Consider the following 13,323-nt stretch of genomic DNA (forward strand, 5'->3'; position numbering starts at 1 on the left):
CTGCAGCTGTCTGTCAGAGCAGACATTTTGCCAATTCAGTCAGGTTTAAACATGGGAAAACTTCCAAAACTACAATTAATTCTCAAGAGTCCCTGTTGAAGAAAAATAAAACAAGAGCACCCAAAAAGGGACAGCGACACACATTAGGATTTAACTAACAAATCAAACTGGACTAGAGAGGAGGTTAAAAAAAACCAAACTTGAAATGTCACCATATTTTGAATTTGAACTTAAAAAATTATGAAAATCTCTTGGTCAGTGGTTTCATAGTTTTTTTCAATCAATCCTAATAAGCTGACTGATACTTTTCAAGAGTTAAAATTGTCAGATCAAAGCTTTTTTGGGAAAAAATTGGGTTTTTTTCCCTACAGTGAGGTTTTGCTACTCTGAGTAATAAAAATGCAAGGGAATTTTCTGGTACTGCTGCACTGGTATTCAAAAAGCTGAGACAGATTTCTCAAACTGTGAGGGAAAAAACCTCTTAGCAAGCAGAAGCTCTGCACAGAAAACAGCCTCAAATATCCATTTTTTTACTGATAGTGCAACAGAAGACCTCAAGTAGAAACCAGCAGCTTAATGACAATGGTCCTTGCCTGTGATGAGATGCTGCAGTTTGGAAAAAAACCTTCTTTGACTTTGACTCCAGTTTGCAGAAACTGCACTTACAAGGTCTGACATAATAAGGGAAAAGTGTATTTTAATCAACCTTTCCTGTGAACTATAATGCAGAAGAGTAAGTGTCTGGGAAGAAGGTTTAGAGCATCAGATCATTACCTAACTTTTCCATTTGCCTTCTTCCAAAATGCGTTGCACCTCTCTTCTAGATTTCTGCACAAAATAAACTACCACCATGACACGTTTCTTCAGCCCTCTCATAACCAGGCATGAGATTTTTAAAAGGAAACATCCCCCTTCTTAGGCCAGCCCTGGAGTGTGGCCCAAGTCTCACAATCTCACTCTGAATTTCATGGCATGCCCTTTCTGGGGCTGTGGAAGCCCCAGGACCCAGAGTCACAACACTCCCTCAGCAGTGCAGGTTTCATTTAAATGAAAACCTGTGCACCATGAGAGCCTCAAACAAGGGCTGGAGCTGAAACCCATGAAGCAAGAACAGAGCAGCAATGCAAAAAGCCTAACGCAGAGGGGAACACGACTGCACGTTTTTCTAGAATGTGCTGCTTTGAAGCGTGACTCCTTACTGGGAGTGTGAGGTGGCAGCAGCACAGCAGCACTGCTATCTTATCTGCCATCGTATCAGCAACAACCCCCTTCCCACCCAGCCAGCTACAGCAGCCAAGTGACACCGTCCTGCTTCCTGCCTGGGAACTCAGCATCTTTTGCCATCTTTGACAATCACCTCGACAGCTCGGACATTGCTTCTCTACTTTTAGCTGCTTTTAATACTGTCTCTAACACAGATCTGCTAGTGTTAAGGCAAAATGAGATCTCATGTGTTCAGCTCCTTTTGCTTTATGATTTCCTTAAAGCCTTTGGAGCCACTAAGAAGGATTGTGAATCTCATAGACAGTAAGAGCGTGCTTTTAGCCTTCTGACTGCTGCCAGCTCAGGGCAGCCTGTCCTATCCCAGCACCAGCCCCCCAGGCAGACTTGCCACTGAACCCTGACCCCCCAGTTCTGTGCCAGCTGAGCCCCACTGAGCTACAGCCTCTCCCCTCACTGCCATCTTTACTTCCCAAGTGGGAAACAACAAGATGAAACTCCAAGTGTTCATCAAGCACTTGGATTTCTCCCCATGGGACGCTCCCAGAAGGCACAAACTCAGCAAGGGTCAGCAGAGGAGAAACTGGGGGCTCAGTTACCCATTCTTTTTTTACCCCCACAACATACGGCAGGTGGATTGGCTTCAAGGACAAAATATTTCCAGGATATGGGTGGGTGATGCTCCCCACAGCAATCACGCTGCGGTTCCCACCTGGTTCTGGGAGCCAGCACTGCTTCAGGTTTAGCTTTTGAAGTGAAATGTTGGGATGTTCAGGTTCATTTCGCCCCATCAGACAGACCTTAAATGTATGAACTCACTTGCTTAAACTGTTAGCAAGTAAATGCTTTGTTTCCAGAAGCATTGGCACCATCAGGCCTGCTGACTCTGAAGGGGTCTGTGGGCACTGCCTGCCCCCCTAGATCTGACCCTGTGATCCAGAGCACCCAGGAGATCCAGCCCAGATTAACCCCTATACAGATCTATTTGAATCACATCTTTCCTTTAGCAAACAAATTAGGTTTATATTGTTAAAATACTGCTGTTGTAAAATAGCATCAGATCTGTAAGTATTTTTAGCATTTTCAAATGCTTCCTGCTTTTTTGCTTTTTTTTTTTTTTTTTTTTTTTTTTTTTTTTTTTTTTTTTTTCAGTTTAGTCCCCCAGTTTGCACAAACCACTGCCAAGCCAGAGTGACTGCAGCTTGCACGTGAGCCCAAAATCTGGCCTCAGGCCCATGCCAGCTTTTCACCAGCTGGGGACAAACAAGGGAGCTGCTGTTATCCTTCAGCTCACAGGGCACCTATGCAGGGCAAATGTAGCCTGGGCAGGAGGCTGCTACCTGAGTTGAGCAATGGAGACCCAAATCATGCTTTGATGGGCACAGAACCTCTCGTGGACTGGGAAATGCTGCTTCATTCTCTCTACCTATCCAAACTCTCAGCAGCAGCACTACGGGGAAAAGCTGACAAATGCCAGCCAGGACCCTGCAGCCTCGCGTGTGTCAGCCACAGGCCACGCAGGGCCTTCAAGCCACCGCACTCGCCTCCATCCCTAATGGTCCACAGAGACACATCCATCCCAGCCCTCGGGCAGCTCCGGAGCCACCTGAACGGGCTATTTCTGACAGATCTTCACCTACACGAGACACCAAGCCGCCGAGCTGGGAGGGCGGCCTTGCGGCGGGGACACCTGGAAGCGTCAAGGTGTGGGCAAGCCGCGGCCTGCGCTGCCCCGCAGCAGCCCCTGCCCCGCGCGGCCTCGGGGCCTGGACAATAGAAGGCATTAAAGGGAAGCGCCGCCGGCCATTCCAGGGGGCTGTTGGGATTTACTTTCTCCTTCCCGTTTCCCCGCCCGCAGCGGGGTGCCGAGCGGCGCCGCGCCCGGGCGGAAGTGTCGGGGCCGAGGCCGGCGCTGAGGAGGTAAAGCCGCCCGGGGCCGCCGGGCCGGGGCTGCCGCGGGCAGGGGGCCGGGGGCGCGGGGCCGGGGCCGGGCGGGCCCGCCGGGACAGCTGGAGGGGCCGGGCTGGAGGGGCCGGGCTGGGGGGACACCCGGGCACCGAGCGGACACCCGGGCAGCGGGGGCAGCCTGCGGGCGGCACAGCGCGGCGGGACGGGGCCGGCGGCTGCTCCGGCGCTTTTCCCTTATGGACAGCCCCCTCCCAGCCAGGCTGTGACGGGAATTGAGCAGCAGCGGCCTGACGCCTGCAGAAGTCAGCGAAAAGGCAGTAACCCTGATCGCAAACGTGGCTTACCGTCCGGGGCTGGCTTTCTGAAGCACCCCACCGCGGTTTGACCGCGGAGCCGGGACAGGCGTGGGGCAGTGCTCACTGGACGGGAGGATTCAGCCGCTGGGTTAACACTGCAGAGGCACAAGAGCAAGGGGCGTAAACAAGGCAGAGGGGGTCACAGAATCACAGAATGGTTTGGGTTGGAAGGGACCTTTCCAAGGCCATCTAGTTCAACTCCTCTGCGGTGACCGGGGACCTCTTGAACTCGGTCAGGTCTCTCAGCCCAGTCCAGCCTGGCCTTGAATATTTTCAGAGATGAGGCATCCACCACCTCTCTGTGCCAGCACCTCACCACCCTCACTGTAAAAAATTTCTTCCTGATATCTAATCTAAATCTACTCTCTTAGTTTAAAGCGATTACCTTTGTCCTGCCTGTGTAGAGTGTCCTGTAACAAGAGCACTGGGCCCTGTGAACAACCAGGGAACCAGGACCTTAAGGAGAACGTCTCTGGTGGCAATGGGGCTTCAGTCCATGGGAGCTTGCCAGAGCCAGGACTGCTGGGTGGTCCCTGGAGTGCTTCAATCATTTCACATTTTGCCAGCTTGGCTAGTCAGAGGCACAGGGACTGAACCTCCGCTTCAGACTATCTTTGGATTATAGAATGAATGGACTCCAGTGGAAAATGAAAGCAAAGCTTTGTGAGCTTCTGTCTTTGGGATATGGTGTCCCACTGAGGTGTGCTTTACAGAGTAACAGTAAACCCCCCCAAAGGCTACACTTGCTTCAGCAACATCAGCACTGCTCTAAGAAGTAAGAGTAAATCTCCATAAGCCTGTTGTGCATGTGCTATAGCACTCCCCTGGCATCAGGCCATTTCCCTTATGGTCTCTGTGTGATTTTGTAGGGTGCTGAAGATGGCAGGCAGCTCCCCTCCTTGGACTGGCAGCGCTTACCTCTTCCTTCAGTCAACCTGCAAGACCATCGCTCTGCCTTCCCTCTACGAGAGCTCCCAGAAGAAGCCTTGTGTGTTCAAGGCCCTGAAGCTGGCATTAGCAGGTACCCATCCTCTGGTATCTTGGTGTGCAGTGCCATGCCTTTCTTTAATCTCACCCTCATGGGTAAGGAAAGCTCATGCTCACTCTGTTTAGGAAAGGCAGTAAAGTGAAGGAAGCTCAGCAGAGGTTCACCAGGATGTTTGGGGGCTGGAGTACTTTTCCTGTGAGGAGAGGCTGAGGGAGTGGGACCTGTTGAGCCTGGGGAAGAGAAGGTTTCAGGGGACCTACCAATAGCCTGCTGATAGTTGTGGGAGAGAGAGATGGAACCACACTGTTGATGGGTGCATGGGGAATGAGAGGCGAGAGGCACAAATTGAAATGAGAGGTAGACACCAGATAAAACACCAAATGTTTTCCCCATTAAGACAGCCAGGCAGTTGCCCAGAGTGATTGTGTACTCTCCATCCTCAAGGGCTTTCAAATGGGACTGGACAAAGCCCTGAGCACCTGGTTCTGACCTCAGAGCTGACCCTGCTTTACGTAGGAGGTTGGGCTAGACACTGACTGGGCTTCCTTCCAACTTGAACCATCCTATGAATTGTCCAACTTTATGAATGTTTGTTTAAACCCATTTATGTTAGAGGGGAAAAGATTGCAATTACCACGAAAGAAAATTTAACTGCTGTCTTTACCACCACAGAAACATTATTCCTGCTTTGAGAAGCTTGTTTTTAAATCAAGTGATAGCCAGTATAAATTCATTTCTATTCAAATTCTGATACAATTCAAATTCTGATATAAACAGACACACATTAGTTTGAGGTGTATGTAACCCTATTTACATTTAAAAATTACTTGAGATGCAAATAGCTATAAAACTATAGTTCTCTATCCACCCTTGCACCAAGCACACTGCAGAATAATAGTAATTTGAAGAGTTACCTAGAAAGACTTTCATGGTGTTCTTTACCTGTCACACAGATGAGACTCTAGTGCTTAATTGGGCTTCTCTAACTATTCTGCAGTTTCTTCTGGACATCATGCCAAGTCAGTTTATCCAATACAGACCTGCTCATTTTGCAGCTCATTCAAATACAGGAAACAGGAAGCAAGCAGCCCAACTCAATTGTCCAGTTAGGCTTGATTTGTGGCTGCTTTGTGAATCTGCTCCCACATTTAAAGGACAGCTCACAAAACTGAAATCCTACCATGCTTATTCAGACCCGAAAAGGACATGAAATCTTAAGCTGAGGTTTCATGCAGAAATTCCTGCAAAGTCACATCTTTTGAGGTAGCTTTACAGCTGTCTTGTACACTCTTCATAAAGGTTTCCATGTCTGTGCAGCTTTCCCTCCACATCCCCCCTGCCCTATTATGGAAATTTTGTTTAATTTCCATAATAAAGCACTTAATAAAGCACTCATAAAAAGCAAAGCATGAAAGAAGTGATAAAAAAATCATCCACAGTGAATTAAAATGTCTTTTCTAGGTGCCTAAACCCATGTGTCAGTTATACATGTGGTCCAAACTAGACCAGATGCAAACAGGACTTAGTAACCATGTAAAGCCACTGTTAGATGCTATAGTTTTAAATGCAAGGTCACTTGCCCTGCTTCATGTGGAGCACACAAGTCTGCCTTGCCTTAAGATTGTCCTCCATGCCATGACATGTGGTTTCGAAATACCTGGTGTAGTGCCAGTGTGAGCTGGTGCCTCCATACAGCCCTCAGTGACAGCCCACAAGGTTCAGGCAGGTCTGGAAGCAGTACAGCAGCCTCACATAGGCCTCTGCTGCAAAAAAAAAAAAGAAAAACACCTACACAGAACTTATCAGCAGCATATAAAACCCTTTGAAGATAAGGGTAATGAGCACAGCTAATAAAAATTAAATTCTGCTGGGAGAAGGAAGAATGAAGTCCTGGCATTTTCTGTTTCCACATCACTCATGCTCCTCCTGCACTAATGTTAGAGGGTACATCCCTGGCTTCTCCTTGTTTAGGTTTTAGCATGAATTAATTCTCTGTGCAAAATAACAAGTTAAGGCTCAGTCTCAAGCAGCTTAATCCCTGTGGCTGGATCTGTCATTTGCTGTTTGTGAGATGTGTTAAAGGCTCAGAGAGACAAAAGTTACCTCTAGGCGGTGGAGAGGAAGCACTGGGTTTCTTTCCATCACTGCATAAAACTCCAGCCACAAGGACTGAAGGCTGACTGAACACTGAGGTGAACTGAGCTTTCATCTATAAAGCTTTGCTGTGCTACCAGTTTATCATAGCCATCTCTGCCCTGGAAATGGAACCTCAAATTTAAAACTTGCCCCAATAAGCAGTGTCCATAAAATTACCTGGGATGTAGTTCCATACCTCTTCAGCTGGACACCATACTTCATGGAGGGCAGTGGTGGCAGGGCAGCATGAACTTAATCCTTCCCTCTTGGTTTAACACACTTTTCCATCCCAGAGGACTTTATCACGAAGAGAATTCACAAGCTCCTCCATTGCAGGCTTGTTGTGGATGGGTGTGGGTCTGGTGGGCTGGCTCATGCCTGGATTGTGACCGTGCTCCCTTCTCCCTGCAAGACTCCACTGGCAGTGTGAATGGTGTGGACATGCTCAAAGTGCACTGCAGCCACCCCCACCTGATAGTGCAGCTCAGGTTCTGCAAGCAGGAGAACTGCCGCCGCTTCCTGCGCAGCTACCGCGACGGAGCGCTCCAGAAGTCCCTCCAGAGCCACCTCCAGCTCTCCTTGGCCACAGCCATGGTGCCTCTGGAAGTGGAGCTGAAGGCTGGCAGTGAGCACCTTGACCAGATGCTGAAGGATGAGGATCGTTGCCTGGAGTGCATCTACAGAGAAAAGGTGAGCGGGAGAGGGAGGGAGGCTGGACAGCAATGAGGAAGGCACTGGGCTTGCAGAGGTGGGTGCAAATCTTGTTCTGATGCAGCATGTCAGGTTAACAAACTTCTCAGTCCTTCAGCTCTTTACTGTAATGTGGAGAAATAGCTCTGCCCTTCCTCAGAAAAGAGCTGTGCACTTTTCTGAAAGGGCAATAGAGTTACCTAAAGCAGCCTGCAAAGATCCTGCTAACTCTCTGTGCCTTCTGTGTATAACAGCTAGTGTGGCTGTTAACCCCACTAAGACAAGGAGTTCTAGACAGTGCAGCTGTCAGCACAGGTGTGCCTCAGTACAGCTGTGAGTCAGGCAGAGAGGAACAGCCCTGGCTGGAGCCATCACTGCTCTGCAGTTCCCTCCCCTTCCTCACACAACACCTCCTCCCAGAGTGTCAAAGGTAACTCCACCTGGAAATGAGCAGTGGAAGTGAGTGCAAACACGGCACATCACACCAAAAACTTGTGTCAGAGTGGGGACACACAGCATCTGCTACCAGCAGGAGTAGGCTGCCCCTCTGAAGGCAAAGTCTCTCTCATCTGGCATCTGGCTCATTGCACACTTTGGCACTGGCACTCTAATCCTGCTTGCAAGAACAGTGAGATCTTGTCATCTCACTACAAGGCACTTGACGTGATTAAACTCACTGACTTGTTCACTTCCTCTCTTTTTTTCTATCTGGAACTTTAGTTCTGGTTCCTCTAAATGGTCCTGAAAAAACAGGCACTCACTATCAATCAGGTTTATTAGGCACAAGAGCATGTTTTTCCAGGTTGCTCTTCTGTAAGCACAGAGAATAAACTCAAACCTTTCATCTCCAAACCAAACATGTGATATCCCATTCCCCGTGAACCGTGCCTTGCTGCTCCCTCCCTGTGCTGAACTGGCTGATTGGACAAAAGAAATGGGCTTATTCTCAGTTCCCCAAAAGTGACTCAGTCTGACCCTGCCTAGCAGTGCAACAGGCAGAAAGATGGCACTGGGACACGGCCTTCAGCACCTGAGAGCAGTGCTGTGTACCTGCTTAAGTGAGCTAAACAGTGTTTACCTCTGATTGAGGCACAGCACTGCCAGGTTTTGACTCTTCCCATGTGCTTTGCCTTCTTTACTCCTTTTCTCATTACATGCTTTTTGGAGGTCAGACTAATTTTCTCTTGGCTAGTGAAAAAAACTGGCTTGGGGAGGACCCAGGAACAACAAACCTTGGGGAGCAGATGGGCAGAGAGAGAGACAGAGAAGGTGGGTAACAGGAGCTGCCTGCTTGGGTGGCCATGAGCTGTTAGATCAGATCACCCTGTTCTGTGGGTCTCACCCTCACAGGGAGTTGGGAGAAGCCTTGCTGCCTGCAGTGCACCCTAGTTCTTGCAGAGAGCTGCTGGAAATGAACGTGGGCTAGTAGCAGTTTTGTGCAGCTTGTAAGCACTCACTGGTGCAGGTGAGAAACCCAGTGGGGAGAGATTGTCTATTTCATATCACATTACAAATTCAAATCCACACAGCCAACCTATTACAGCCAGAGCTCCACTAGACCACCTCATTTGGCTGGCTGCAGCTCATGCTATGTCTCATTGCTTCTCTCTTGCCATCAGCAAGCACAGCTTTGCAGGCTGCTGGCCCTGGCAGAGTCACTGACGCCGTTTGCGTTACAGCCTGACCGCCTGCCAGATGAGGAGATCACGGAGCTGGAGGAACGCCTCAAGAGCCTGATGCTTCACCAGAGCACCAACAACAATGTGGCTGGAAAAGACTGCCCATCTCTGAAGCCCCCATCTCAGCCTTATCCTCCTCAAGGCAGCTCCCTTGCCACACAGCTCACTTTCATCTTTCAGGGACAACAGTTTGGTGAGTAGCTAGAGCTGACCAACAGAGGCCTTGGTCTGCCTCCGAGCCCAGGAGGGAGGATTATCATGATTACATATTGGGGTGTACATCAGATAAAGCAAGGACTTCCCAGCATCCCATAAGGAAGGAATTAGAGTAGTCCTAAGATATTGCCATGGTGCTTCAGGTCAGGCATCAACCTGTTTTCTTTTCTGGGGTGGCACAGAGCCAGATGTTTCAGAGTCTATGTCCCTTCCAGGTTCCTCACATTTCAAAATTAATAGTGAAAGGAAGAACAGAGAGTATTTTTCTCTTCTTCCATGTCACTTGGTTGAGGTGAGTTAATAGTGTAGGTTGAATCAGACTGGGGAAGTTACTGTGGACACCCTCAGCCCTGCTTTCAGACAGGACTGATTTGTCCAGGCTCCCTCAGTTCACCAGCTGGCTTTGGGGTCTGTCCCTACAGGGAGCTTTCAGAGAGTCTCAATAGCAATATCAGCTTGAGATAAGCTAGGTCATTTCTGATCTGGCTTAAGCTGTGTATAGTCCCCAGTGTATAGTCACTAAACAGCTGAGGAGAGAGCTTCTGTCAGCATTTCAGTGTTTTGGGGATGTTTAGATAGGCAACAGGGGACTTTGTCAGAAAGACCTTACCAAGTTGCCTTTGAAAGGCTAAAACAAATGAAGAGGGTGTCCATCCAAAAAAAAAAAAAAAAGATCTCTGGCAAACCACAGGCCACAGGACAGTTTTGAGAGAGAAAAAAAAGAATAGGTCTTGCCAAGCTTGCAGGGTAGGGAGCAGCTGGGTAAGGCAGGGAGCTCAGACTCCCTGCTCCACAGGATACTGACCAAACCTTGAACTGGCCCCAGCTGCATCACATCAGCCATGAAACTTCTGTGTCTTACCTGGCCTCTGCCCCTTTCAGACAACAGAACAATCACACCAGATGACCACCAGAAGTTTGCCAAGTCCGTGTCCAAGAAGTGGAAGCAAGTGGGTCGCTCTCTGCAGAAGTCCTGCCGGGCCCTGCGTGACCCCGTCATTGACAACCTGGCGCTGGAGTACGACCGAGAGGGACTCTATGAGCAAGCCTACCAGATGCTCCTCAGGTTCATCCAGTCCGAGGGCAAGAGGGCCACCATAGCACGGCTGATCACAGCCCTGGAGGAAAACGGCCTTGTCAGCTTGGCTGAGGAGCTCTTGGGCCTCCATTCCAGTGAGGACTGCTCCTAGAGCCCCAAGGACAGTGCCATTGCTAAGGGCTTTCCTGCTTTAGCTACTGTATGAAACTGCTGCCAGTGTCTGGGAATGTAAAGTCCGGAATGTCACCAGAGGTTTCCATCGCGGTGGAAATGCTCAGGGGAGAGGTTCTGTGTTTGCAGAAGCCAGCATGGACCTCTGAGTTTCCTTATTTCATTGTGTTTCCAGAAATATAGCACTACCTTCCTGTGAACTGGTGAGAGGCTTTCACCCTGACTTCCTTCAGGACTGTGACAGGGAAGCAGCCAGACAGAGAGCCGTAGGGGAGAATTAGGGAGAGGAAAAAAGTAAGCAAGGCTTCTCGTAGAATTTCTATGGGAAGCAGAAGATGCCACTGCTTCTCAGGCTCTGTCCAGGGCCATCACCTGGAGAGCTGCAATATATTTTTACATTGAAAACATTTTTGCCCTCAGCCATGACATCAAGTAAAGGAAAAGGAAAAAGTAAGGAAATGTCAATTTTACATTATTTTCCTTCTTTGTTTGAAGAACAAAGAACATTCATGGCCAGAGTATCTGTTCTGCCCTACTCTATTATAGCTCCTTCCCACCTCTCACCATCTGAAGGCTTTCCCTCTACCTGGGACAGCCATGGTCTTCCACAGGGCAAAAGATTGCTGCTGTACAACAAATGGCAGACACTGAACAAGCATTTTGGACAAACTCAAATTCAGACAATGATTGTCAACATTTTCTCATCTGAGGTAGACAGTAATACGTTGATTACCTCTTTCCTGCCAGCCTGAGGGAGCCTGCAGCTGTGGAAAGCAAAACACAGCGCTGGAAGGAAAAGTCTCCTCACCAGCAAGTTACCTGTGGAGCCTGGTTTGGAAGTGCTGCCCTCAGGGCACTGCAGCATCAAATGCCATCCTCAGACCACAGAGCTGAGCAATCACCACACCCAGCTGGCTGCTCCTGCCTTCACTCACTTCCCGACCACCCTCAGCCTGCTGGGCCCCTGGAGGGGACAGCTCACCCTGCTGTGTCCCACAGGTGTCAGGACCTACAGAGAGCCTTTCCCTGGCATTGCTGTCACTGTGTGACAATCGAACATCAGCTGCCACCGTGCCTGGATTTACCTGCACTGATTTTTAGGGTTAAAATTGTTTAAGAGACAAATCTCCCAAACCCCAGGGCTGACTCCTGCTTTCAGTTCCCATGGGAGAAGTTGAGTGTCTCCTGGTATGGCTGATGCAGACTGCAACACAGCAGCTGCACTTCCGCTGTGACAAAGCACAGAGCAACGAGTGTCTGGCATGATATGGGTCCTGCGAAGCAAAACAGCAGCTCAATTACCTTTGCCATATTCCCAGTGCTTTCCTGATAGGTTTTTACTGATAATATTCCATTAATTCTATCATTTTTTTCCTTCCCATCTGTGGGAATAGCCAGTGGGCTGTGGAAATATTTTCAGGTGCAGAGGGGGACTCTGGCCACACACACAAAGTCTATGTGCACATGATCATATTGGGCTGCTAGCAGTCATGGTAGGAGCAATTCTGAGGCCTTTTAAACCACAATTTACATCTTACTCCTTCCCTGGAGTCAAAGCTGTGAATCAGTAAGGAGGAACATAACCTCAGACTCAGGTGTGGGCCCAGATCCAGGCTCCTGGGGCTGGAGACGTTCCCGTACCTTCTGCTGCAGTACCTGAGCATCAGTCACTGGAGACCTGGATGGGCAGGATTTAGATGGCCTGCTTTGAGCCAGCTGGGGTCCACATGCCTCAGATGAGCTGAGTATCCCATCCTTAGCGTGTGCCAGGCAGACTTGACTTGTTTTCTGCAGATTCTGAACCCCTGAGGTTGCATACAGAACCAGGAAAGGAAGGGGGTTACGTATGGGGAGAAGGTTTTCAGGGTGTGAGTGAATCTGCTTCCATCTTGCCCCTACCTTCCAAGGAAGCAGGACTTCATGCAGGCACCACCTCTGCAAGAACTGTGGCTCCATCACCTTTTATTAAGCCATTTTATATCAGTGCCATTGCAGTTTCATCCCCTCCACTCCTGCTCACACATCCTGCCCTCTCCCTTCCAGCAGTACCAGTGCTCTTACCAAAATGAAGCAATTACCTCTCTGACAGTTTGCCTTTTGGGACCCTCACAGTGGTGCTGATCTTGCCTAATTTAGGCTGCTGTGGATCCATACCTCAAAGTATTTAGCCTTCCTGCCAAATCCCAGCTGGGGAACTCTGGCAGAAACCCACCTGACAAATCATATTTTAAAAAATTAAAAAATCAGAAACTTGAAAATTACTTTAAGAGCAAGAGAGTTTGCTCTTGATTTTGCAGAAACTACTTTTTTAAGAAAAGAAGGTCATATGCATAGCCTGCTGTCTCATTTGCAATTAATTTTTCTAAGCTCTCAGACCAGCTATGTGTGCACAACTTGCACATATAGTTATAAGGCAGCCTCTGAATAATGAGAATTACTAGGTTTTGTAGTATGTGTTAATGCTCAAAATGAGGAAGTCATATTATTCAGCTTCTACTTCAAGTCCAGAAAACTTTTTTACTGCTGTTACTCTTTCACAGAGGACTAACCATGAACGTTTTCTGAATGTGAACGTTTTCTTTCTGCCAGGAACAGGCAGGTGTATTTCCTCTTACTCACATATTCCCTGTTAGAATTCCCTGTCAGAAGTGCCATTAAGTGCTGGAAACCCTGGCAACCTTTCTGGAATGTCATAATCTCCAACAGCATTCACAGGTGCCTTCATTGCAGAGACTTGAAGGAAAAGGGTTTATCAGTGATATTCCACGGCAAAATTGTCTCGAGCACATGGCATGGTTTGGGACATAGCAGTGGCTGTTTCATACCTCCTTTTCCATGAGCAGTCATCATCGTGGTGGGAGATAGGCCATGGACAGTGCTGCTGCTGGAGAAATTGGCCTTATCCCAGTAACTGCTCTC

The 13,323-nt window shown here is 48.7% G+C and overlaps 1 protein-coding gene across 3 annotated transcripts; it reads left to right on the forward strand.

Moving 5' to 3' along the window:
* Positions 1-2,470: 2,470 nt before the first annotated feature.
* TRADD (TNFRSF1A associated via death domain) lies at positions 2,471-12,938 on the forward strand. 3 transcript variants are annotated; one of them, XM_038148588.1, is made up of 5 exons: positions 2,471-3,141; positions 4,355-4,506; positions 7,022-7,299; positions 8,919-9,171; positions 10,077-12,938. In XM_038148588.1, the coding sequence occupies exons 2-5, from the start codon at positions 4,365-4,367 to the stop codon at positions 10,382-10,384; spliced, it is 981 nt and encodes a 326-aa protein (XP_038004516.1). In that variant the 5' UTR covers positions 2,471-3,141; positions 4,355-4,364; the 3' UTR covers positions 10,385-12,938. The 3 variants fall into 3 exon arrangements, with proteins under 3 accessions (XP_038004516.1, XP_038004513.1, XP_038004515.1); XM_038148585.1 differs by lacking the exon at positions 2,471-3,141 and adding an exon at positions 3,974-4,260; XM_038148587.1 differs by lacking the exon at positions 2,471-3,141 and adding an exon at positions 3,974-4,260 and having other exon boundaries at positions 8,979-9,171.
* Positions 12,939-13,323: the final 385 nt, after the last annotated feature.

This window comes from Motacilla alba, chromosome 11 (genome assembly GCF_015832195.1).
Source record: "Motacilla alba alba isolate MOTALB_02 chromosome 11, Motacilla_alba_V1.0_pri, whole genome shotgun sequence".
NCBI lineage: Eukaryota > Metazoa > Chordata > Aves > Passeriformes > Motacillidae > Motacilla > Motacilla alba.